At 38.7% G+C, this 25,225-nt stretch overlaps 1 protein-coding gene across 1 annotated transcript; it reads left to right on the top strand.

The window, feature by feature from the left end:
• The first annotated feature begins 159 nt into the window (after nt 1–159).
• LOC139949604 (exocyst complex component 3-like) lies at nt 160–24,224 on the top strand. Its single transcript, XM_071948028.1, has 24 exons — nt 160–421; nt 1,485–1,541; nt 2,457–2,569; nt 3,038–3,128; nt 3,832–3,938; nt 5,991–6,072; nt 6,962–7,000; nt 7,818–7,927; nt 8,635–8,748; nt 9,040–9,145; nt 9,643–9,726; nt 10,061–10,134; nt 11,152–11,247; nt 11,576–11,642; nt 12,499–12,591; nt 13,158–13,251; nt 14,525–14,595; nt 15,779–15,832; nt 17,094–17,185; nt 18,355–18,426; nt 18,945–19,103; nt 19,988–20,093; nt 20,727–20,903; nt 21,463–24,224. The coding sequence occupies exons 1-24, from the start codon at nt 344–346 to the stop codon at nt 21,535–21,537; spliced, it is 2,211 nt and encodes a 736-aa protein (XP_071804129.1). The 5' UTR covers nt 160–343; the 3' UTR covers nt 21,538–24,224.
• Nucleotides 24,225–25,225: the final 1,001 nt, after the last annotated feature.

Genomic DNA, 25,225 nt, shown 5'->3' with positions numbered 1-25,225 from the left:
GTGAGAACATTGTCATTCAAGGTGACAGAGAGACTGTGGAAACACAAAATCTATATGATACACTCTGCTTTCTTCTTGGTTTAACCACTACAACCCCAAAACAAAATTTATCAAAATGAGTGCTGATAATAGCTAAAGCTGATGCTCAATAATGCTGAGCCTCAGTGACGGTCGTAGACGAAATTTGACTACAGCTTGAAATTGGTACTCAAAATATTGTATGTCACCTGACAAAAACAGGCGTGTACGGTTTGTAATCAACTGGGAGAAAACAACAACATTTAATTTAATTGGTGCTTATCTTTTCCTGTACGCTGTAGCTGTTTATTAACAAGAATTTGCAATGAATGAGGAAGATTTCAGCAAGGCGGAGATTGACGCCATTGAAGCAGCTTGTAAACGAATTGAAAATATGATGAAGGTTTGTGGTTTGACTTAACTTCTTGTTGGTAAAAACCATTTCCTGGAATATAATAAAGGTTTATCCCGAATTTTAGAAAAATATCAAGAGAGGGCGCTGTTGAACCCACACAAAGGGTGCGTTCTATTAGCTTCCCTGGGTTGACCCTTACTACCCCCCCCCCGCCCGCTTCGTTCGAATAGCTTTGGCGTAATTCCAGGGGCTTACCGGGTTACTCCTTAGTCCTAGGTAGAAGTTAGAACTATCATCAATTCAATATCATGACTATCGCGATTCAGAACCGCAATGCGTTGTGGGAAGGAAATTGGAGCGGTCTCTATGCAGTTTCTACGACTCACGCACGCAACGCCTATACCTTTGTGTGGGTTCAACAGCGACCTCTCTTGCTATGTTGCTATTCGCGATAAACCTTATAATAATGCGGTTTCGTTCAGCTAGTGTCTCCCATAACGTAAGGGGAGACGATAGTGGAACGAAACCGCATAGTTCTAGTAGTACGTAGTACACCCTGGTCAACCCGGGTCAACCCCACTGCCTGTGGAACGAGTCTTTAGTTACAGGCTCGCCCCAGGTGCATATGACGTCACCACAAGACTCAAGAGGGTGAGTGATCGTTTGATTTTTGATTAGCTCAATTGTCAGGGGCTCACACCGCAGGGTCGACACTGGGAAGCTACGTCTCTGTTTACATTTACGTAATCGAATTGACCCAAAGATATAGGCGATGCGAGCGCAATTGTGCATGACAACATACACCGCCATGACTGGCAGATGGCGCTGTAGCAAATCTGCCCCATCTGCCTACCCATGGCACTAGTTGGTACAGATGTAAACACTTTGACAAAACTGAGTCACAGCAGTGCTGGGTCTATTTTTCAATTGTCACATTCATTAAATCTCATCCCTATTAAAGGAGAGGTCTTACCTACTCAAAAACCTGTAAGGTTCACTCCGCTATCGTTGAGACAATAAGTCGGAACGAACCAGGAGTAGGTCTTACTGGTCTATACATATTATCAACATTAATTTGTTGTCTTTGTTTTCAACTTTTCTCTGATGGTAGAGGCCGGATCAGCTGGAGCGAGTGGAACAGATACGACGTAGAGAGGCAAGGAAGAAGGTGAGACATTACACTTATTAGGGAATCCACCTTTTTCTTAGAGAGAACCTTCTGCTGGAAATACTCGAGCGATCCATTATATTTTATTTTGTTTTATTACACACTTTACACTAACAAAACACTAAGGAACAGGAATTAAAAGATCTAAAGAAAAAAACTGAGAAACTAAAAGTTGATATAATTTATACAAATGTTAAACATTTAATAATAGTATACCAAGTGAGGGGCAAGAAGGAACCGGTGACCGACCTGGGGTCGATTGCACAAAGAGTTACCTTGGAGATATTCAAAATTTTATCTCGTCCTAACTCGAGATACGACTAGTCTTAACTCAGTGTGAAATCCACCTCAGCACCCAGTCTGACCCCAGCACCTCCACAACAATTGTTAAAAAAATACCGCATGGTTCATTGTTCCAGTTGACTCTGTGTAGTGGAAGTGTCGTGGCCGAGCCGTTAAGAGCACCGAATTCAAACTCTGGTGTTTCTGATCAGCAGAGTGTGGGTTTGAATCCCCAGCCGTGACACTGTGTCCTTGAGCAAGACACTTAACCATTGCTTCGTCCTTCGGATGGGACGTAAAGCCGTTGGTCCCATGTGTTGTGTAACGCATGTAAAAGAACCCAGTGCACTTATCGAAAAGAGAAGGGGTTTGCCCAGGTGTTCCTGGTTGTGGCTGCTTAATGCGCCGTAGCACCTTGTAAACCCTTATAAGGTGCTAAATAATTGGGTCTCAGAATTCATCACTGCAATAACCTATCTTTCTGAAAGTTTGTATATACTCAGCGCCTTGAGTACCTTGTTTGGTAGATACGTGCGCTATATAAGACTTCGATATTATATTATTATTATATAGTGGTATATAGTGGTCCAGTACTCAGATAGTCACTTCAAAGAGTTGTTTTAATACTTGTAGGCCTCCGTTGAAGCAAGGTTAAAGACAGCTATGCAGTCTCAGCTAGATGGAGTTCGAACTGGATTAACTCAACTGCAGAGCGCCCTCTCTGGTATCAGGGATGTTAGGAAATGGTAAGAAAAACAAGCAAGTAATCACAAGCAATTGTTCTAATAATAATAAATATAATAACCGAGTCTTAATAATGGAGTCACTTTCCCCAAGAAAGAATGTGCTCCCCATGTGTTCTTTGCTATGTGTTTTACAATGAGACGTTGATCGGCTGATCTTAGGTTACTGCGGAAAGATGCATATTGAGTCATGAAATCTCTGAGATGTAGGATGGCGCCATGTTGTGCGATGATTTGAAGACCAGGAGACCGAGTTTGAAAACTATCCTTTGCTCAACTGGTAGCCAGTGTAGTTGCTTTAGGAAAGGGGTGATGTGTGAACTCTTGGGTGACCGAATAACCAGTCTAGCAGCCATATTTTGCAGACGTTGTAGTCAAAAGAGCTGTGATTTGTTTACACCATACATGAGGGAGTTGCCCCAAATCTTATCCGCTTGTATGATAACTTATAGTTTTAACATTATATTACAGGATCCAGGAGGTTGATGGCAAATATCGAGAATGTGCTGAGTTATCATCTAAGCTTGGTGAAGTCAAAGATGTCGCCCAGCAACACAGTCAGGTCAGTGGGTCAAGGGATACTAATAATTGATGGGTGCATTGGTTTAGCTTCCCTGGGTCTTCCTCGGTCTGCCCCGGTGGGTTCGAATAGCTTTTGACATTATTCCAGGGGCTCACCCAGGTCAGCCCCCGGTGCCCTACTTGTGGAGTGGGTCACTTGGGGGCTGGCCCCAGGTAAACGACGTCTCTACAAGAGCGTTGAGTGGTCGTTCGTTTAGCTCTTGTCAGGGGCTCACCCGAGTGAGCACTGCGGGGTAGACCCAGGGAAGCTAAACGAACGCACCCAATTCTAATAATGAAGACTTGTAATGCCCACATATCCACCTTGCTGGGTGTTCAAGCCGCAGTAAAAAAGGAAAAACGAAACAAAAGAAAAACAGACACAACAAAGTTAGTCCTTGAAAACCTGTGACATAAGCTAATTGATGTGAAAAGAGATTTGATTTTTGTGGTGCAAAGACAAGATCTGAGATTAAGTGGTAGAGATTTCCAGATGCATGGCGCAGCTGAAGAAAAAGACCTGTCACCCCAGCAACAGAGTCCAACATTGTCCTGAAGACAATTGAGTTATTAACCGCCGGTTCTTTTCAGAAGCACACAACTCGAAAAGATATATATTCAAACTTCTCTTAGTTATACTTCCACCATGAAAAGTTTCAATTCCTACGTATCATCTTTCTTTCTGCTTCTTTCTGTTGCATCAGCTTGCAGCTGCAGTGGAGAACCTTAAGCACATCTTCACTGTACCTGAGAACATTTGCAAGACGGAGAAATACATCAGTGATGAGAAGTTATTGGCCGCTCATAAGGGGTAAGATTATAGGTTAGCAGAGATACCAACATACACAATTTGGCTGCGATAATACTCAATAAAACACGCTAAACAAGCCGCCCGATATAATTTTATGAAATCGTACAATACATGCAAACAACGAATGAACTATTATAAAGTGGAAATAAAAATTTAGAAAAATATCAAAATAATTGTTTTGGTTTTTTGGGTGTTTTTTTTCACTGGCCATTATAAACATGTAGCTGTTCTGTTGATGCATACAGGTGAGTTATTTCACAACAATGCATGAAAATGAGCTAATTAGCATTGTAGAGAGTAAACGAAAGATCGGTTTAGGGAGCCCAAGCTGCGCTCGCACTTAACTTTTGGGAGATGATACTCTTTTTAAAAGTCAATGTTGACATCTCTGGGTTAGGGGGCACATCCCAACTTTGTTATACGCGTATTTCAAAATGTTTTTGAAAGGAAAGGGCACCAAGGCATTTTCTCCTTTGTAAAGGGCACTCTATGAGGAAATTGTCAAACTACACTGGAGTATTTCAAGGGCGCCAAGGCAATGACCAGTGGGCATGGAGGCAATCGCCTTTGATGCCTCCGTGAAGCATCAGGGCTGCAGTCAAATCCACCTTTCTCTTCTGATTTGTTTTTTCACTGTACTCTCTTAAACCGATTTCATCAAACATGTCAAAGGGTGTAAATTTATATTAAACCATTTTCATACACTCCAGCATTAACACAGGGATCTCCCAATGCACAAGCTAGTGATCGGTAGGCCTGGGCGAATAATTCGAATATCCGGTTAATGGCGAATAGGTTTTCCTATCCGTAACCGCGAATGCCTTTTTTTTCTTAACCGGATATCCGCATAGGGCGCGAATACCTACTTACAAACCGGATAATTCTGTAATTACAACCGAGAAACCGGATATTCTTTAATATCCGAATATCCGCGGACGTCGGTCGACAACTGACATGAATTGTTTTGTCGGAATCCGTATGAAACTTCTATTAAACCAGCATAAAAAAGCATATATTAAGTATTTAACTATGCTCACCTCCTTGAAGAGTTAAAAAGATGACATTTCTGACGTAATTTGTTCAAAGATTACAAAAGTTTTCCTTCACGTAGAGTCAATCACGATCAAAAGAAAAAGCAAGTTGCCATCTTAAAATTAGATCCGGTCATTTTTATGAATGAACCGAGTGACACTGGTCTAAAACTAATATCAATCCACCCATAACATCCCATTCACAAACGAACAGCGCCCTCTAGCGGCAAAAAAAAAAAATTTTTTTTTTTTAAATAGCGCCCTCTAGCGGCGAAAAAAAACATTCAAATATCCGGTTAATTTCGGATAGTTGGCCAGCGGTATCCGAATAACAAAATTTCACTATTCGCCCAGCACTAGTGATCGGACACGCGTATTGGTACAGGTACATGCACATTTGTAGCCAATCAGCAACCTCAAATTTTTTTTTTAAATCATCAAGATAAAACCATTTTAAATAATGCTCCAGATTGTACTGAACATTTAAAACCAAGATAAACACCAAATAGAACATTCCAAAGACCCATTTCAATTTAGCATTCTTTGGCCAAACTCCCAAAATTTTGGTCCAGAATGGCCGCCAGTTGTGTGCATTTAGATGGTTGATTTTGAGACCTCGAGTTCTAAATCTGAGGTCTCGAAATCAAATTCATGGAAAATTACTTCTTTCTCAAAAACTATGGCACTTCAGAGGGAGCCATTTCTCTCAATTCATTCATTCATTCAATGGTTTATTAAAATTCTATTCAATTCGCTGCCAGCAGCAGAATTACATGAACAGTTACATAGTTAAAAATTTGGAGTAAAACATAATGTTTTACACTCACAATGTTTTATACCATCAACCTCTCCCCATTACTCGTCATCAAGAAATGTTTTATGCCAATAATTATTTTGAGTAATTACCAATAGTGTCCACTGCCTTTAAGGCATGTTACAACATTATTATCCCCGTTCATCTTGTAGGTATTCCAGTTATTTACTTATTTGTAATTGTTGTTGTTTTTTCTTGACTGAAAAGGTTGATGGAGTTGGAAAGTTCAAGAGACGATCTTTTGTACGAGCTTCACAAACATCCGTCTGAGAATCCTACGGATGATCATGTAAGTTGGGCTCAAAATATCTATTCATCCAGTAACATTCATTTCAATGTTGTCATTCAATACGATAATGCACATTTATGTCAAAATTATAAAAGTAATAAAGTATGAGGTATGATATATTAGGTTCACAATGATTCAGTTATAAGCAGCAAGTTCATGACTTCATTTAGGTATAAGGTTAGCGAGATGCTTTTGTTCCCTATATGGACAGACAAATATTTAGTACAACCACGTGGTACACTTAAGGTACGCTAACATGGATGTAGGACAAATGATGCAGACAATGCAAGTGTGAAAGCCTGTAAAGCACAAACATTAATTGCTTAGCATGAAATTACTTCCTTAATAAAAACAGGATTACCAACAAAATTTCCACGTGATTTTCAGGATAAGCAGACAACGTCTGAATGCCAGTAACAAACAATATGCAAAAAATTCAAATTTAGTTGGTAATCATGTTTTAATCAAGGAAGAAATTTCATGCTGAGCAAATTGTTGTGCTTATATTTCTACAGGCTTAACGAAATTTGGCCAAGGCCAATACCTTACAAATTACACTAAAGTTTATGAATGCGAGTTAAAACAGACAGATAGAGAGGGTGATGATTTAAGAGATTCATTTAAGGTATTCCATTGGAAGAAACTATAAATAAATAGTAAACTTGCGGGTACAACCATGTGTAAATCTCTTCTGTGGGAGTGTTTGCTCTGAAAAGAGCCAATGTGGTATTGACATTTCGAACTGTATACTCTGCTCGTCTTCAGGAGAAAGCTTTTCCAGTATGAAATGCCTCGATGAACAATACTATTTTTAGGCATTAATATTATCTTTGACGTTATTAGAGAACCAAATAAATCATTCCCTTTGACATTTTATTTTAACCCACAGTTGCTGAAGCAATACTTCTCTGAAGTTGAAAAGCTCTCGGTGAGTGAAACAAATTGTTATTGTTTTAACTGCTGGTGATTAACCTGTAAACTGTCACGCAAAACTTGTTGATGTTACCCAATAAAGCCATTTGCGAGTTAGTACCGCTTACATTTGAATTCCTCAGACTATAGAGACAGTTGCTACATGTACATGTATGTCAAATGGTTCGGGATAAGCCTTTGAATAGCGACCTCCCTCCAGATGAGCAAACCCTGGGACCATTGTGCCATACACATCCATTCAGAATTGTGTATGGGTGTTCACCGTCTCTTACATAACTAAGCAAAGCTTGCCCCTAATCATGTGACATAGCAACTGTCTCTTAAGTCTGAAGAAAACTTAAGTGGTAAAGCACATCAATTTACCAGACAACATTAAAATCTAACACACAAATGGCTTATTGTCAGCTTTGGCTACGACTTAGGACGTCTTGTACTTAAATACAAGGCAATCCAGTCAAAGCCATTGTCAATTCGAACATGGACTTAAGAAATGTTTTGTGCTGAGCAGGAAGAGGTCACCAGCCAAACTATCATGTTATGTACAATGTTTGTGACGGATCTTGTTGGTACTCTGGTCATTTTTGCTCAGCACTGATGCTAAGCATATTGTTTGACTAAGCAAAAATTCTGCATGGTACCAGTCACAAACAATTGACACTACACTGACTTTTGGCGGGTAACCCAAGTCTGAGCAAGATTTGTGTCTGCTAGAAATTGTTTGTGCTAAACAGCTCTATGAAATAAGAACCTGAATAATGTCTGAAGGTAACTTCCTTCCAAGCTCGCTCAAACTTGTCTATTTTCTATTGCAGGATATGTTATTCAGACAACTAAAGCTGATACTACATAGAGTGCTTAATGCTGCCAGAGAGAGTCCTTCACTGGTAACCACAGCTGTCCGTATCATAGAGAGAGAAGAAAGGTACAATCATTGATCTCTACAGTGTATTATATTGACTGAATAGGACACGTCGGGCCAGATGCGTCCACTACACGCGCGTTTAATAACAGGTTTTTAAAAATAACGCGAAAAAACGTCACACCACTCTGTGCAGTCATATGAAATTTGGTTCTGGAGCAAATTAATTTCATAAGATTTTCCATATTTCTACAGAGTTTTGAAGAATATTTCAAATAAAGTTAAATGTATAGCTAAACGGTCTAAACATCAATTTGTTGTGCAGTTATAGGTTGCTAGAATGCGAGAAGTTGCCAGATGAAAAGGATGTGTTGTTTTAGTTTCTTTCTTTTAAAGGAGCTGTCATGTAAAGCTGTGGAACAAGTCACACTTATGACCAGGACAAACTCAATTAGCTCCACTGTTTGGAAAAGGAATTACATAGGGGTAACAGGTGTAAGTTGCCAGATGAAAAGGATTTGTTGTTTTAGCTTCTTTCTTTAAAGGAGCTGTCATGTAAAGCTGTGGAACAAGTCACACTTATGACCAGGACAAACTCAATTAGCTCCACTGTTTGGAAAAGGAATTACATAGGGGTAACAGGTGTAAGTTGCCAGATGAAAAGGATGTGTTGTTTTAGCTTCTTTCTTTAAAGGAGCCTTACGTACATGTAATGCAGTGGAACATTTCACACTTACACAAAGAACCACTATTGCATCTTCCTCTTACAGAATAGACAAGAAGATGTTAGATCGTGAGAAGATGGCAGGATTCAAAGCTCCAGGTAGACCTAAGAACTGGAAGAATAAATGCATGGAAGAACTCAAACATCTTGCTCTTGTCAGGTGAGTAATTGTGCTAGAAATCGCTTCTCAAACGAGAAAAAGTATTTCGTACGTTCGTACTTAAACTTATAGTCATAGTTAAACTCTTACTTGTACTAATACTCAAACTTGTCCTAAATTGTTCTCAGACTCGTAGTCAAATTCGTGTTTGAACTGACAGTCATACTCAAACTCATACTCAAAGTTGTACATAGACTTTCCTTGTTTTGTTACTCAAACTCTTACTTGTTCTCAAACTCGTACTCACACTAAACAACATGGCAAGTAAAACATGTTCTCTTGATCTTCTAGAATTGAAGGGAGTCAGCTTGAGGATCGGACAATAGATAAGATGTGGTTAGTGCGGCATCTTGAACTGATCCGTCAGAACTTGGTGGGAGATCTCAGAGTGGTAAAGGTACGTCAAGGAATGGTGAAGGGAAAGACTGAGCTGGGATTTCTCAATAAAACTTAAAATTCTGTTTCTTATCAAACTTGTTCATTAAGTAAACATCATCCCTCTGTTTTTCGATCTGGTTTCTTTTGCGTGCATGACCAACAGCTTAACGTCCCATCTGAAGGAAGGAAGCATCAGTAATTTTGAAGTGTCTTGCTTAAGGACACAAGTGTCACGACCGGGACTCAAACTCTCACTCTGATGAACAGAAACACCAGTGCTTGAGAACGATGTTCTTATTCGCTCGGCCATGACGAGCCAAATGGCGCCATACATGAATGTTATGACTGATTGATTGATTGATTGACTGATTGATTGATTGGTAGAGATTAGATAAGAGTATTTCAGACTCTCCCTATCAGTCAAAATATAATGCTTTTGGGGAACAAAACTTTTCCTTTCGGGCTTCGTCTGTCGCCAACCTCCAATGTAAACATTATTGTTTTCTTCTTTGACAGTTCCTGCTCGGGCCCTGTTTCCCTCCACATTACAACATCTTTGAATATTTTGTCAAGATGTATCAAGAATGCCTCGCTTCACATGTAAGTATACGGACGCTCCTTATCTCATATATGAGTGGTCTATATGTATCGGTCTGTACATGTACATTTCTGTATGTATAGGGGAATACTTTTTCTGAGCGAACTTTGAAACATGAGGTCATTGGATTTTAACGACTAATTGGGCGTTACATGTATGTTCCAGGAGGAATTTCGTCAAGTTAAAGGTCAAACTCATGGCCCCAGCTGGAGTCAACAATTTGACAAGTGCTGGAAACTTTTTTCACTCTTTGTTGTAGCATAGAGTAGTCTTCTGTTAAGCGTTTCACCTTGAGTTTTGTTAACTCATGTAACTTGAACATTTTCCTTTATTTAGTTACAAGATATGATATCGGAGGAGTTGGAACCAAATGAAATCATCTCATTACTCACATGGCTGAATGAGTATCGGTGAGTCTTTTATGTCTGTTTATTAAGAATGATTGTACCTTGTTCCTTGTTCCTTGAGTCATCGCCTTTTTAGTTTTACATTCCTCCCTTATGGGAATTCTTTTAAAGACAGTGGACACTATTGGTAATTGTCAAAGACTAGTCTTCTCACTTGGTGTATCTCAACATATACATAAAATAACAAACCTGTGAAAATTTGAGCTCATCTGTCGTCGAAAGTTGCGAGATAATAATGAAAGAAAAAAACACCCTTGTCACACGAAGCTGTGTGCTTTCAGATGCTTGATTTCTAGACCTCAAAATCTAATTCTGAGGTCTCGAAATCAAATTCGTGGAAAATTACTTCTTTCTCGAAAACTATGTCACTTCAGAGGGAGCTGTTTCTCACATTGTTTTATACTATCAACCTCTCCACAATACTCGCTACCAAGTAAGGTTTTATGCTAATAATTATTTTGAGTAATTACCAATAGTGTCCACTGCCTTTAAGTTGACAGTGTACATGGCTGTATTTCTATCTCTAGTATATTTGTTTCCTTCTTTTCCTTCTTATTTACCCTGGGAAGACCTCTCAGCAGAAAACTGTTTTTCAGATGTGCCCAACAGCTACAAACAAATATTACTATTACAAAAAGAAATCCCTAAGAGCATAAGTATATTATCTATAGAGTTATATGTAAGAAATAGAGGGTGCACTGGCCTATATACGCGCTCCCGCATGCTTGCAGGCGGCCATTTTCTAAGTTGACAAAACTGGCATCTCACTGCGTGTGTTTGTGCTGCCATTTTGTTAGTTGAACAAACAGCATCGCGTGAGCGTTCAATAAAAAAAAACTCAAACGAGTAATTCATATTCAACGCGCGTGCAGAATGACGCGCTTGTCATCTTGCGGTCCCATGGCGTTTGTGCACGAAGCATCACTCGTGCGCCCTCTAGTTCTTATATATAACTCTATGATATTATCGTAACTTTTGTCTGTTTCTTATTGGCTGTTCTTTTTGCCCATGTGATCTCAGAGGACCAATGATGATGAGTAACAGTGAGTTGGGGCTTGACGTCTCCAAGTTGCCCCCGTTGCTTCCTGCAAGAACAGTGGAAGATTTACAACAGCAGTAAGTACAACCACAGATTCAATCTTTATCAGTGTTAAATGCACTGGGCACTTGAGTGATTGTGAAAGACCAGTCTTCTCACTTGGTGTATCTCATCATACACATAAAATAACAAACCTGTGAAAATTTGCGCTCAAGTTATCATCGATGTTGCACGGAAATAATGAAAGAAAAAACACCTGTGTTGCACAATTGTGTGTGCTTTCAGATGCCTGAGTAAAAGGCTTCAGGCCTGAAGTCTTTCTCAGTGAGAAATTACCTATTTATCAAAAACACCCTATGAATTAAACTTGACCAAGTCCAATGCATTGTGATTTTCTTTTTGCAGGTATCTGAAAACCCTACATACCAATATTCAGAAGTGGATGGGGAACGCTCTGCAGACTGATGTTAAGGTTAGTCTAATGCCTCTTTCTCTCCTGCTATTTTGGTTTCTATTTCACGGCGTCTTGAACATATCACCCGTATTCTCTGTCATCTCCACTGAAATATTAATAATAATATGGATTTATAATGCGCACTTCTCCAGAAAAACCGATCAAAACGCCTACTCAAAATTAAAACATTATACAGTATAAAATGAAGAATGAACATAATTTAACTTAAATGAAACCCAATGAAAGTCTAAAGTTCTAAATTTGAGGTCTTGAAATCAAATTCTAGGAAAAATACATGTACTTCTATCTGGAAAACTCAATTACTTCAGAGGGAGCCGTTTTTCACAATGTTTTATACTATCAACCTGTCCCCATAATACTCGTAATCAAGTAAGGTTTTATGATAATAATTATTTTGAGTAATTATCAATAGTGTCCACTGCCTTTAAAGCCATTGGACAATTTCTGTAAACAGTATTGTCCAAGGCCCACACTTCGTGGATCACAACTTATATATCAAATAACAAGCCTGTGAAAATTTAGGCTCAATTGGTCATCGGAGTCTGGAGAAAACAACGGGAAAACCCACCCTTGTTTCTGCACGTTCCGCTGTGTCATGACATGTGTTTAAAATAAATCTATAATTCTCGATATCGAGAATTGATATTGTTTTGATGTTTTCTCAAAAGTTAAAGCATTTCATGGAATAATATTTCAAGAGAAGTCTTTCACCATTACCTTCTGTAAACCCAGTAAGTTATTTGTAAATCTGTGAACTTTAAAAAAAAATCCTGTTCCGAAAGTGTATATAATGGCTTTAAGACAAAGTCAATGAATGAAGAATGAATTTTGTTAAATTTTTGTAACTATGCAGGACTGGCACCATGAGTCTGAACCAGACAGTGATGGAGAGGGTTACTATCGTACACAACTTCCAGTCATTATCTTCCAAATGATCGAACAAAACGTAAGCCACCTTTATTAAACCATGGCTTCAGTTTTACCTCCGACCTAGGCTGCGACAATTATTTTAAAAACATGCAGTATTTGTATGTGGCTTCAAACAGGCGGCCAAGTTAAAAAAACAAGTTAAAAAGCCATTGGATTTCAGGAGACTAATCGTTCTGAAGAAAAAAAAAATGTCCTTGTTATTAACTTCTACCTGGACGGCAGGAAAGAAATTGGCCGGGACTGTACTTTCTCTAGTGGATCGAGGGAAATTTAATAATAATAATAATACCAAAACTTATATATTGCTTTAATCATGTTGACATGCTCTATGGCACTTCACAAAGTGCACTTGTCAAAAACTAAGCCGGTACAATTGTATGGACAAATTACAAAATCAGAAACTTTTTTTTTTGACATTTTCCCACATTAAACTGTCCGTTATGTAATAATGCATTGGGCGATATCTGACTTATTTTCACAGAGTGGGTCACAATTGGTCTCAACAGTTCATTCGTTCGTTTCAGCTAATTCACTTCACTCAGCAGTCCCACACTTAACCACTTGAATTGGGTTTTATTTCAGCTTCAAGTCTCCAACCAGATCAGCACTGATCTGACCACCAAGGTTGTACTGCTGTGTGTGGAAGAACTCCAGATGTTCATTGACACTTATAAACGTGAGTCATTAAATAAAAAGATTAAAATAACACATCCCTTGTCATCAAGCAACCCACACCTGTTATCTTCATGTAATTCTTTTTCCAAACACTGGAAGAACTTCAGATGTTCAAGGGGTATGTTCAGACAGCGTACTAAGTTAGACCCGAACCGGTTTAACTTCTACAAGCAGCAGGGGGTGGTCGCAAAAGTAAAACCCCCTTGCGTTCAGACAGCACTGAGTTTAACCCGATACGGTTTATCTTTGGTTTTTAAAAGGTCAAAGCAAACGCGACCCCGTTACTCTAACATCCTGTTTATTGGCCTGTTCATTGGTCACCGTGTGTTTACATAATGATTACGGAGGTCAATGGGTCGTCTGTTGTGAGTTAAACCGGATGTGGTCTTTTTTATTCTGTCCACACACAGTGTTAAAAGATAAACCCCAAAGCAGTCTAAAGATAAACCCCCTCCCTGGACGGTTTATCTTTTGTGGGTTTAACTCGATTCGGACTAACTTTAAAACTGTTCAGACACATAGAGTTGAACTCGATCGGGTTGAACCATGAGTTGAACGACTTCATTGAAACTTACAAATGTGAGTCATTAAGTAAAAAGGCTAAAATAACACATTCCTTTTTATCAAGCAACTCACACCTGTTATCTTCATGTAATTCCTTCTCCAAACAATGGAGTTAATTGACTTTGTAAGTCATTGTAAGTGTGACTTGTTTCACTGCATTACAGGAAGTTAAAAAAAAGGCTAAAGTAATACATCCTTAAAGGCTTGAACTGTAGAAAGAAAGAAGATACGTTTTAGCAGGTCGTGGTCTTGCGGATAAGAGCACTGGGTATCAAGGGCTGGTCTCTTTTTCAACAGAATGTGGGTTCGAGTCCTGGTTGTGACACTTGTGTCCTTACAAAAAAGCAAGACACTTAACCATTATAGCTGCATCCTTTGGTTGGGATGTAAAGCAGCAGGTCCCGTGTACTTTAAGTAAAGAGAAGGGATTCGCACCCGTGTTCCTGGTCTGATCGGCTGCATATTGCGTCACACAGCACCTTCTAAACCATTACATGGTGCAATGTACAGGAATTGGTCTCATTTTTTTTTTAAATGTTGCTAGAAATACTGAATGTTGAAGCTCCTTGAGCGTCACTGAGTGACGGATGTGAGCGCTACAGTAGAAGCCACTATCATATTTATTATATATATATATATATTTTTTTTTAACCAGATATGTATCATTAACTAGCCTTTTCTTATTGTTTTATTTTTGCCGATCTTTTTAGTTCACATACATTCCTACAAGATAAAGCATCAAGCTGATCGAAGCCAGCCAAGATTCTACTTCCAATACATGGTGAGTAGTGACAAAGAACAAGCCTGGAAATTCACAGTATTTTTGACTGCGTCGATGGCTGGTATGAACCAAATTTGGGGCCTGACCATTATTTTCTTATGGACATAATGATTTTTGTTAAGAATAACAACTTGGATAAGTTGGGAGCCCCTTGTGTTGCTATGGACTAAGTAAATGCTGTGCACTTCATAACATTTCCTGTTTTTGCCATTTGCAATTTCTCTTTATGTATCGGTCTAAAGGTAGTTGGTTTGTACATTTTTAAAAGAAGTTTGAATAAAATTAGGGGCCTGACCATGAATTGCTTTAAAGACAGTGGACACTATTGGTAATTGTCAAAGACCAGTCTTCTCACTTGGTGTATATCAACATATGCATAAAATAACAAACCAGTGAAAATTTGAGCTTGATTGGTCGTTGGAGTTGCGAGATAACTATGAAAGAAAAAACACCCTTGTCACACGAAGTTGTGTGCTTTCTGATGCTTGATTTCGAGACCTCAAATTCTAAACTTGAGGTCTCAAAATCAAATTAGTGGAAAATTACTTCTTTCATGAAAACTACGTCACTTCAGAGGGAACCGTTTCTCACAATGTTTTATACTATCACCCTCTCCCCATTACTCTTTACCAAGTGAGGTTTTATGCTGATAATTATTTTGAGTAATTACCAATAGTGTCCACCGCCTTTAAATGTGAGCAGCAGGATGTTTGCTTATTGCTGGGTTGAGGAAGGATGATCCTATCTCTACTGTTCTGGCTGAGCTGCATTGGCTTCCTGTCAAGAGCAGTAATGAATTCATTTGTGGAACTCCCTCTGATCATTTCTTCGCAAAACTGACAACCTGGACCACTTCAACAAAACTCACATCTTCCTAGATATTTAAAATTTTTAAATGCTAAATTTATTGGAGGAGCTCCCGCCTTTTTTGAAACAGATGTATGCCACCATACAAATGCTGTGAATCATCATCGTCGCTTGCCATATTTCGATATGTTGTTTTTGTGAAAATAGAATTAGCTGTTGAAAACTTACCAACCAAATGGACCGAGGGTATAAGTGCAAAAAAAAGTTAATGGCCTGACGTTTCAACCCTAGCAGAGTCTTTCCCGAAGGCTAAATGTTGTTTTTGATGCAAGAAAGTAATGTTGGTCCATTTCTATCTCTTTCTCTCTCCATACAGGTTGCCATAGTAAACAACTTCATGTTGTTTATTGAATTCACCAAACAGCTTGAGGTGAGCTACGATTATTGAAAAAAACAAAATATATTTATTAAAGGGAAGGTATACTATTGGTAATTGTCAAAGTCCAGTGTTCGCACTTGGTGTATCTCAACATATGCATAGAATAACAAACCTGTGAAAATTTGACCTCAATTGGTCATCGGAGTTGGGAGAAAAGGATGAAAGAAAAAATGCCCTTGTTGGACGAATTTGTGTGCTTTCAGATAAGAATACAAGACTTTTAGCTAGAAGTCTTTTATTATTTTAGTGAGAAATTACCTCTTTCTCAAAAACTACGTTACTTCAGAGGGAGTCGTTTCCCACAATGTTTTATACTATCAACAGCTCTCCAATGCTTGTTACCAACTCAGTTTTTAAGTTAATATTTGTTTTGAGGAATTACCAAACGTGTACCTTCCCTTTAATCTGTATTCTAAATGAGTATGTTAAAATGTGCATTAAATAAATGATACTCCAAACATATGTACTTAGAGACAAAATTGGTCAATGACAACCAGCAGATAAGTACTGTCCAGGACAAGGTTTTTTAGCTGCCGTTAATTTGCCTTGTTTGAAATTGAGCGTCAGAGAAATTCTAACCAAAAGTTTCATTGCCATTATTTAATAGTGATTACCAAACGTATACCTTGCCTTTAAAGACACTGGGGTGGATTTCACAAAGAGTTAGGACTAGTCTTATCTCGAGTTAGGACCAGTTACTCGTCCTAACTTAGGACTATCCATGCAATTTGTATATCTCCTAGGACTAGTCCTAAGTTAGGACTAGTCCTAACTCTTTGTGAAATCGACCCCTGGACACGTTTGGTAATTGTCAAAGACCACTTTTCCCACTTGGTGTATCTCAACATATGCATCACAAATCTTTGAAATTATTTACTCACTCGGTCATCGAAGTTGCAAGAGAATAGTGAAAGAAAAAACGCCCTTGTCATGCTTGTTGCACAAATTTGTGCTGTCAGATTTCGTAAAAAGGCTTCAGGTCTGAAGTGTGAAATTCCCCCTCAAAAACTATGTTAGAGGGAGCCGTTTCTCATAATGTTTTATACACAGCTCTCCGTTGCTCGTTACCAAGTAATATTTTATGCTAATAATTATTTTGAGTAATTACCAATAGTGTCCAGTGCCGTTAAGGTAAAAAAAAAGAGGAGTTATAGTAAGCAAATATAAAAACCTGTAAGTACATGGCGGAAAATTTAGTTGACACAGTAAGTAATACTGAAGGCTATTGCAAAAACTAAATTTGTATTTGCAGAGGAGGCATCTGAACCTGGCGTCAAGCGAAGCAGGCTCCACAACCTTTGTCCAGAATCTAGCTGACGCCTTCACTAGACTCAGCATGGAGACGTAAGTTGGGTTTATACTTGTTGATAGGAGATGAAACTTTGCATGGTGGAAGTATAACTAAGAGAGGTTTGCATGAACACCATGTAAAAATCTCTCTTGAGTAGTGTTGGTTCTGAGAACAACTCAACGTTTCGATCAGTATAATTTATTTGTAACAACCAGCACAAGAGCATCTCTAAGAAAGAAAAAAAAAATATAGTTACTTAGCATAAAAGCAAATGGGTTTTTAGTATGGCTTTGAAGGATTCAAGAGATGATGCCTGGCGGATGTGAAGAGGGAGATTGTTCCATAATGTAGGTGCGCTGACTTTGAATGCTCGTCGGCCGTACCACATGTAGATGCGGGGTGCAGGAGTCAAGTACTAATGGGAAGTAGAAGAAGAATGCAGATTGCGACTGTCATTTTTATTAGAAATGACTATTATAGGATTCAAACTGCCTCTAGCTATCGGGAAATCTGGGTAGTCTAGTTGGTAAGACACTGCTCTAGAATTGCAAAGGTCGTGGGTTTGTATCCCACTCGAGTAATTCGCTGGGTTTTTTTTCACAGAACTCGGGGAAAGTACTGAGTATACAGTGCTAACACCGACACCTTCGTTCCTCCGACACAAATCTTCTTTGAGTGTCCCTCTCACATTACTCCTGGGGAAACAATTCTTTCTCTGGGTCTGATCCTTCTCTATGGAACTTTACCCAAGCTACATCCGTATGGACTGTAAAAGGGGTAACCCTGTTTCAGCCCTAGGAGTAGGTGGCAACGGCCTCTGGAAAAATAATAAATGCAGCCCTCACCTTGAAGTGGCTATCAAGCCTTGTGCGTCTGGCCACTTGCATTAAAAAAAAAAAAAAATGAAATAGATAAAAAATTCACTCCACATCAAACTGAGAACAGAGACTTTCTACCACACTTTGAATAATGTACTCAAAATCCATCTCTTTTAATAACCTGTTTCACCTACTTTTTATTTGTACACGGTTCCAAAATATCAGCTTAGTTAAGGTTTTTTGCGCCAGGAATGTCACCTTGTGACAGACATGGCGCATTATAAGTCTCCTTTATTATTGTTATTATTATTATTATTGGTATAAACACGCATCGTTGTAAGGGTAAAACCAAAATTAATAGTCGTTACTATTGTTTGTCATGTTTGTGTGTTTTTTATCCTTAGTATGGGAGACTTGTGTGGGGAGATATTCATGGACCTTCAGCCTCATCTACAACAACTTCTAACAAGAACGTGGTATGTGTCAAAAACAATCAACTTTATAACTTTGATCTCTCTCTCTCATCAGTCCAGTGGCACAAATTGCGCTCGGTGATCATTACAAGTTCACACCAAAAATCTTGATCTGTGGCTGATCTTGATGCAGCTGCCGATCTTGATGCAGCTGCCATACCCTGACCAGTCCAATTCTTTATGTCACTCATACATGATGTTGCTGGACGACCTCTCCTTCTCTTGCCCTCGACTGACCCCTGGATTATTATTTTTTTTGTCAAAACCTCCACGACTTGTATCACAAAACGTTTTCCTTTGTGCCGGTAGCTCATCAAGTCGAGCTACGTCCCGTAGCCTGAGATCCCGTTTCTCACAATGTTATATACTATCAATAGCTCTCCATTGCTTATGACCAAGGAAGTTTTTATGCTAACAGTTGTATAGCTAGTAATTACCAATAGTGTCCAGTACCTTTTATCACTGTAGCTGGCAAGCGTAGGGAAACCATTTTTAACTTGCTGTTTTTTTATTTAACAAAGGCTTCAGTTGCAGTCCTCGTCAGCTATCGACACTGTGTGCGTAACCATTGAGGACTATTACCGAGACTTCTTACATCTTAAGAAAAACTTCTTTGAGCCTCTGGTGCGGCAGCTTGAGAGGCAGCTGGTGGTGGAGTACCTCAAAGCCTTAGTGGAACGGTAAGATTGATTAGGTTCACGACACAACTCTACTCCAGGGCCCAATTTCATAGAGCTTCTTAAAGGAAAATTACAGAATTGAGGAAAGAAAATCATCTAAAAAAAGATCAAAGATTTACATAAAACTTACACGGTCTAAAGTTCTGAAAAGTGTCGTGGCCGAGCAGTCTAGATCACCGAACCCAAGCTCTTGTGTTGACAGCAGCAGAGTGTGGGTTCAAATCCCGGTCATGACACTTGTACTCTCGAGCAAGGCACTTAACGAAAATTGCTCTGAAAAAGTTGGGCAGGTAGTACTTTGTGCTCTGTGAAAAGGTAGGAAGTTTGTACATTCTGCTCTACCCACTACCAACCAGGCTCAGTGGATGATACCCATAAGCCTTTTTGAGGTATGACGGACACAATGCTACAACACTATAAGGTTTGGGTTAATTTGTGCGTATTGACCACTAGAAATAGAACGCGTGTTATTCTGTGAAGTGCTCATTTTAGGTGACGCGGCGTTTACACGTATTGACCTAATGACCACAAACATGGTGAGCATGGCATCAGTCGCTGCGTGTGACGCGCGCGTATCACGTCCGCCATACCTCAAAAAGGCTTATGGCTACTTCCTTGGACAGTGACGAGAGTAACTGTTCCAGCCCCAAGAGTAAAAGGTACAGGCCCAGGTGGCAGTTGACTTGGGCTGATCAGTTAAATGTACCGCGCGCCTTGAAGTGGCCCAGCATTGTGATGTTAGATGATATCTCATTAACAAAAAAAAAATAAAAATAAAAATAAGAAGTGTTAAACATTCTTTGTGTATTACGTGGGAAATTGCTTTTAAACAGTGCTACAAATTTATCAAAATTAGTGTAAATGTTTGTGGTATTGCTTTTCAGGCGTATGACTTTTAAAAGTTACGAGGAACGTAAGATGGCTGCGGACAGGATGGTTAAAGAATCGGAGCAAATCGAAGCGCTCTTTGATCGCATACTGAGACACCAGGTAAAGTGGACTCCTTTGGATTTGGGCTATAAATAGCATTTATTTTGAAATTAATATGGTTACAAAGATATTTTAAAAGTAGAATACAATTATTCACGTAATCCCTTGAAATTGTGTGTGTTTTTTGGGGGGTATTTTTCATGACAGAACAAAGTCCACTATTTTATGGAACCACATTTTTTTACTCTACAAAATGGGCGGACTATGTGTTGTACATGAAGCCCTTCTCAAAATTTTGAGGGTTGGTGTCCGTTTGCAAATACTGCTGCTAGAGTTACAGTTGGTTCCCACAGCCATTTATAGAGCGCTCTAACGAAGAGTACCACAGTGCTTTGAAAGGAAGAGTGCAACCTCGATGACCAAATGAGCCAAGATTTTCACAGATACGTTTTTCTTTGCATTAGTTGGGATACACCAAGTGAGAATTGACAATTACCAAACGTCTCCAGTGCCTTTATGGATCTAATAATAATAATAATAATAATAATAAAGGAAACTTATAATGCGCCATGTCTGTCACAAGTGACACTCCTGGCGCAGGAACCCTAACAAAAGCTTACAACTGAAGGAACTGAAGTAATCTAGCTCAGAGCTGACTGCTAACTTAATGGGGGGTTTTTATTCTGTGTTTAGGAACAGTCTCCATGCGTTGCGATCCCAATGATGGCTGAGCTCATCAAGATGATGGATACCTCTCTACTCTCCTTGGAGATCTCTGGCTTGGTCCATAAATATGCGGACGTCCGCTTTGACCATCTGGTCAACCTACTGGTTATGAGAGGAGACATCACTGTCGGTAACGCTAAGCAGGTGAGTTCTTCTTCTCCTTCTTCTTCCTATTCTAGTGCAGCTTTCATGATTGAAGATGGTTGCACCGTCAGAAACACCGGTGCTTTTGTAAGAGTTCTCGCCAGTAGTGTGGGTGTTCAGACCTACGCGCCGCACTACTGAGCATGTGTGCGCATGCTCAGAGCCACAAAAAAAATATCGTTTTGTCTGCTGGCGCCAGTGTCTAAAAAGTCTCCCATTCAAATGTGTCAGATTCTAGCATTCCAGGGTTTTTTAGTGAGCAAGGCATGGTGGAGAAATGGCACTGCGAGATCGATCACCCCTGGAAACGAGGTTGGGCTTGATATTCTCTCTTGGAAGCCAATCAGCGTTGTTTCTCAGTCCATCTCTACTAGGGGTTAGTGATGAGAGGTATAGATAAGGCGCGCTGCCCATGGTAGCGTGGCTGTATCATGCTTGCTTTTGATTTACTTTTTTCTCCAAGTCTGAACTGGTTTTTACAATTTTTTGCCCTCGGTAAATCAGAATTTTGTTTACTAATGAGCCCTGTAAACAAGGTTTCTTCTGTTTCTATTTGTAGGTTGTAGAGGACACACTTGGTGATGAAACCACACGAAAGAAGACTCCCAAGACTATCTTCTCATTAGTTAAATAAATCATCTACAAGATTGAATAAAGGCCATACTTCATACTTCCTGCAAATGCGATTTAGAAAAACGTGTACCGTGAACAACTACAACTTGGTCACGAGTGTATTAAGCCTGGTTCATACTTCCAGCGAATGTGAATGCAAAGCGAATTTTTACGTCACATGGCTGTTTTTCCAGGGAATGTTTCGCAGGAGTTGAGCACAAGTCAACTCCGATTAGAAAATTTGTATCGCATTCGCATCCGCAGAAAGTATGAACCAGCTTACACCTTAGACAAAAAAAACATGCAAGTGCCATGCAAGATTGAGATCCAATACATGACTTTTTAAGACCCACTGTGCCGGATAGTCAATGCCAGCACTCAAAAGGCTTTTTCCCAAACTCTAGCTTAGGCTCCGTTTCCATCTCTTGGCCATCATTTGGTTTTGGAAATACCATACAAAAGCCTGATTCTTACCTCCTGCGAACTCACATGCAATACAATTTTTGACTTCACATGGCTGTGTTTGCTGCAAATTTTATGAATTTCAACGTCACAAATTAGCAATGAATAATTCCGAACAATTAACTTGTGCTCAACTCCTGCGAAACATGCACTACGAAAACAGCCCTTTGACGTCAACATTCGTATCGCAATCGCATTTGCAGGAAGTATGAAGCGGGCTTAAGGAGTCGAAGGCTATTCCGATGCTCAGATGATGATGAGCAGCCATCCAAATCAGGAGGTGCTGGGACCTTAAGCTTGCATTAACCCTTCTGCTACCAACATAGTTCTATCATTGGCTGAGAATTGTGCGCAGCGTATATGCGTGCGCGTTTTCTTTATTTGAACTCAGCAATCGCGGTCGAAGCATGGGGTCTGTGAAGACCTATCGTTGGCTTAGAGTTATGCGTGACGTGTACACGCTTGCACATTACCATTGTTTGGCCTCGGCGATGGTCGCTAACATAAAGGGTTTATTGAGCATATCATGATTTGTCCGGTGAGAAGGTGAACAAATCTTCCCTCCATTAGCTCAGAAGTTAGTTTATAAGCACATTGTGTATTGTAGTATCATTGTACAAAAAAGAATTGTATAATAACAACATTTTATGAACCACCTAGGCTTGCTGTAACTTCAGCTAATATTCAAATATTTTGGCACTGGACACTTTTGGTAATTAACTCAAAATAATTAGCGTAACAACTTATTTGGTAACAAGCCACTGAGAGCTGTTGATACATGTAGTATAAAACATTGTGAGAAACGGCTCCCTCTGAAGTAATGTAGTTTTTGAGAAAAAATGTAATTTCTCACTCTGTTATTAAAATACTTTTCAGGCCTGAAGCCTTATATTTAGGCATCTGAAAGTAAACACATTTTCGTTTTTTTCTTTCATTATACTCTTGCAACTTCGATGACCAATTGAGTCAAAATTATCACAGGTTTGTTATTTTATGCATATGTTGGAATGACAATATTACCAAAGGTGTCCAGTGCCTTTAAACCACATGTCAACTACTTAGAAATTTAGTTTTAAGCTAAACTAAGAGATAACTATTAACAATAGTGCATGAATCTTAACCAATATTATAAGGCTTTTTGAAGAAAAATAGTTTGCATTAATTCGTTACTGATATGTTTGCAACGATTCATGGGCAATATTTTTTATCAGCCCATTCCAAGTCTTGCTCAATGTGATACCAACAATTTGACACTGGCACACTCAAAAGCAGCTAAGACAAACCAACTGCTCTAATTACATAGCACTGAGGATTTTAATTTTACTAGAGTTGCCTGTAGAGTGTACTTTCACCCTCAGGACTTTGAAAACAAATAGACAGTGTTCGTCACATCCTCTCTTAAAGGCAGTGGGACACTATTGGTAATTACTCAAAATAATTATTAGCATAAAACCTTACTTGGTAACGAGTAATGGGGAGCTGTTAAAAAACATTGTGAGAAATGGTTCCCTCTGAAGTAACGTAGTTTTCGAGAAAGAAGTAATTTTCCACGAATTTGAATTTGAGACCTCAGATTTAGAATTTGAGGTCTCGAAATCAAGCATCTGAAAGCAAACAGCTTCGTGTGACAAGGGTGTTTTTTCTTTCTCTATTATCTCGCAACTTTCGACGACCAAATGAGCTCAAATTTTCACGGGTTTGTTATTTTATGCATATGTTGAGATACACCAAGTGAGAAGACTGGTCTTTGACAATAATAATTACCAATAGTGTCCAGGGTCTTTAAATTTTTAGACTGAAATTCACTCTAATTGGTTGAAACTTGGGATAAATCATCTGCAGATTGTCTCTAGTTTCCATCAATTTGCCTTATGTAGGCCTATCGTAAATCCAAACTTATGTTTTTCCCCTGTTCATTACATCAATCAAATTATTCTGTTTTTCTTTCTCACATCTCTTAAAGAGCAACAAAACCCCTAAAAGTGCAATATTTTCGTTACAACATAACAACTTTAAAACTATTATGTTATTTAGTATAACAACTACTTCTAATGTTTAAGCTTAATTGTAACAGGTTATTTTCAAATAAATCATGCAATTAAATATAAGCAGAAATTGTCTGCAGAATAAAAAGTCTACAGTCTACAGAATAATTGACCTGTGCTTTTTGAATATCTTTGAACTCTTTTATTACCATAAAATGCTGGAGAATTATTAGAAAATTGTGGCAACTTTGAGACTTTTGATTGATAAGAAAGGGTACAAGATGAAAAAAAAGTTGGACTTTTGAGACTTGATTTATGAGAAAAGTTCCATCTGAAAATTAGGACTTTTGATTGATAAAAAAGTACCATCTAAAAACCTTAGACTTTGAGAGTTTTAATAGAGTAAAGTACCGACCTAAATATCTTAGACACTTGAGGCTGTTGATGGATGCGAAAAAGTACAATATGAAAACCTTTGACGTTTGATAAGTGAGAAAAGTACCATCTGAAAACCGGTCCTTTTGATACTTTTGATTGATTAGAAAAGTACCATCTAAAACGGACCTTTGAGAAGTTTGATAAATGAGAAAAGTACCATCTAAAACCTTGGACCTTTGAGACTTATGATAGATGAAAAAAGTACCATCTAAAAACCTTTGACGTTTGATAAATGAGAAAAGTACCATCTGAAAACCTGTGCTTTTGGTACTTTCGATTGATTAGAAAAGTACCATCTGAAACTCTTTGACTTTTGAGGCTTTTGACAGACGAGAAAAGTATCATCTCAAAAAACCTTGGATTTTGAGACCTTTGATTGATGAAGTACCATCTGAAATCTTTGAACTGTTGATACGTTTGATACATAAAAGTACCGCTCTGAAAATTTTGGACTTTTGTACCATCTGAAAATCTTTGCTAGGTGAAAAAAGTACCATCTCAAAAAAAAACATTGGGCTTAATGAGAAAAGAACCATCTGAAACTAATGAACTATCAAGACTTTTGATAGCCTAGAAATATTTTACTTTTGAGGAAACCTTTGATGGATTGGAAGTACCATCTGAAACTCTGTGACTTTTGAGACTTTTGGGAGATGAGAAAAGTCCAATATCGAAAAAACCTTTGACCATTAATAATAATGTGAAAAATACCAACTCAAACAAAATTTGGACTTGTGAGACTTTTGATAGATGTTAAAAGTACCATCTGAAAATCTAAGACGTTTGATAATTTAATTATTGAGAAAAGTATCATCTAAAAACCTT

Source organism: Asterias amurensis, chromosome 17, assembly GCF_032118995.1.
Source record: "Asterias amurensis chromosome 17, ASM3211899v1".
NCBI classification, from domain to species: domain Eukaryota; kingdom Metazoa; phylum Echinodermata; class Asteroidea; order Forcipulatida; family Asteriidae; genus Asterias; species Asterias amurensis.
The sequence above is the reverse complement of the archived record's forward strand: the minus strand, read 5'-3'. Positions and strand labels throughout refer to the sequence as shown.

Excerpts from the sequence above, each read along its gene's own strand:
- LOC139949604 (XM_071948028.1), top strand. The coding sequence starts at position 344 with ATGAATGAGGAAGATTTCAGCAAGGCGGAGATTGACGCCATTGAAGCA. Across the intron at positions 422-1,484 it reads GAATTGAAAATATGATGAAG|AGGCCGGATCAGCTGGAGCG; the intron begins GTTTGTGGTTTG and ends CTCTGATGGTAG. Across the intron at positions 14,596-15,778 it reads GATTCTACTTCCAATACATG|GTTGCCATAGTAAACAACTT; the intron begins GTGAGTAGTGAC and ends CTCTCCATACAG.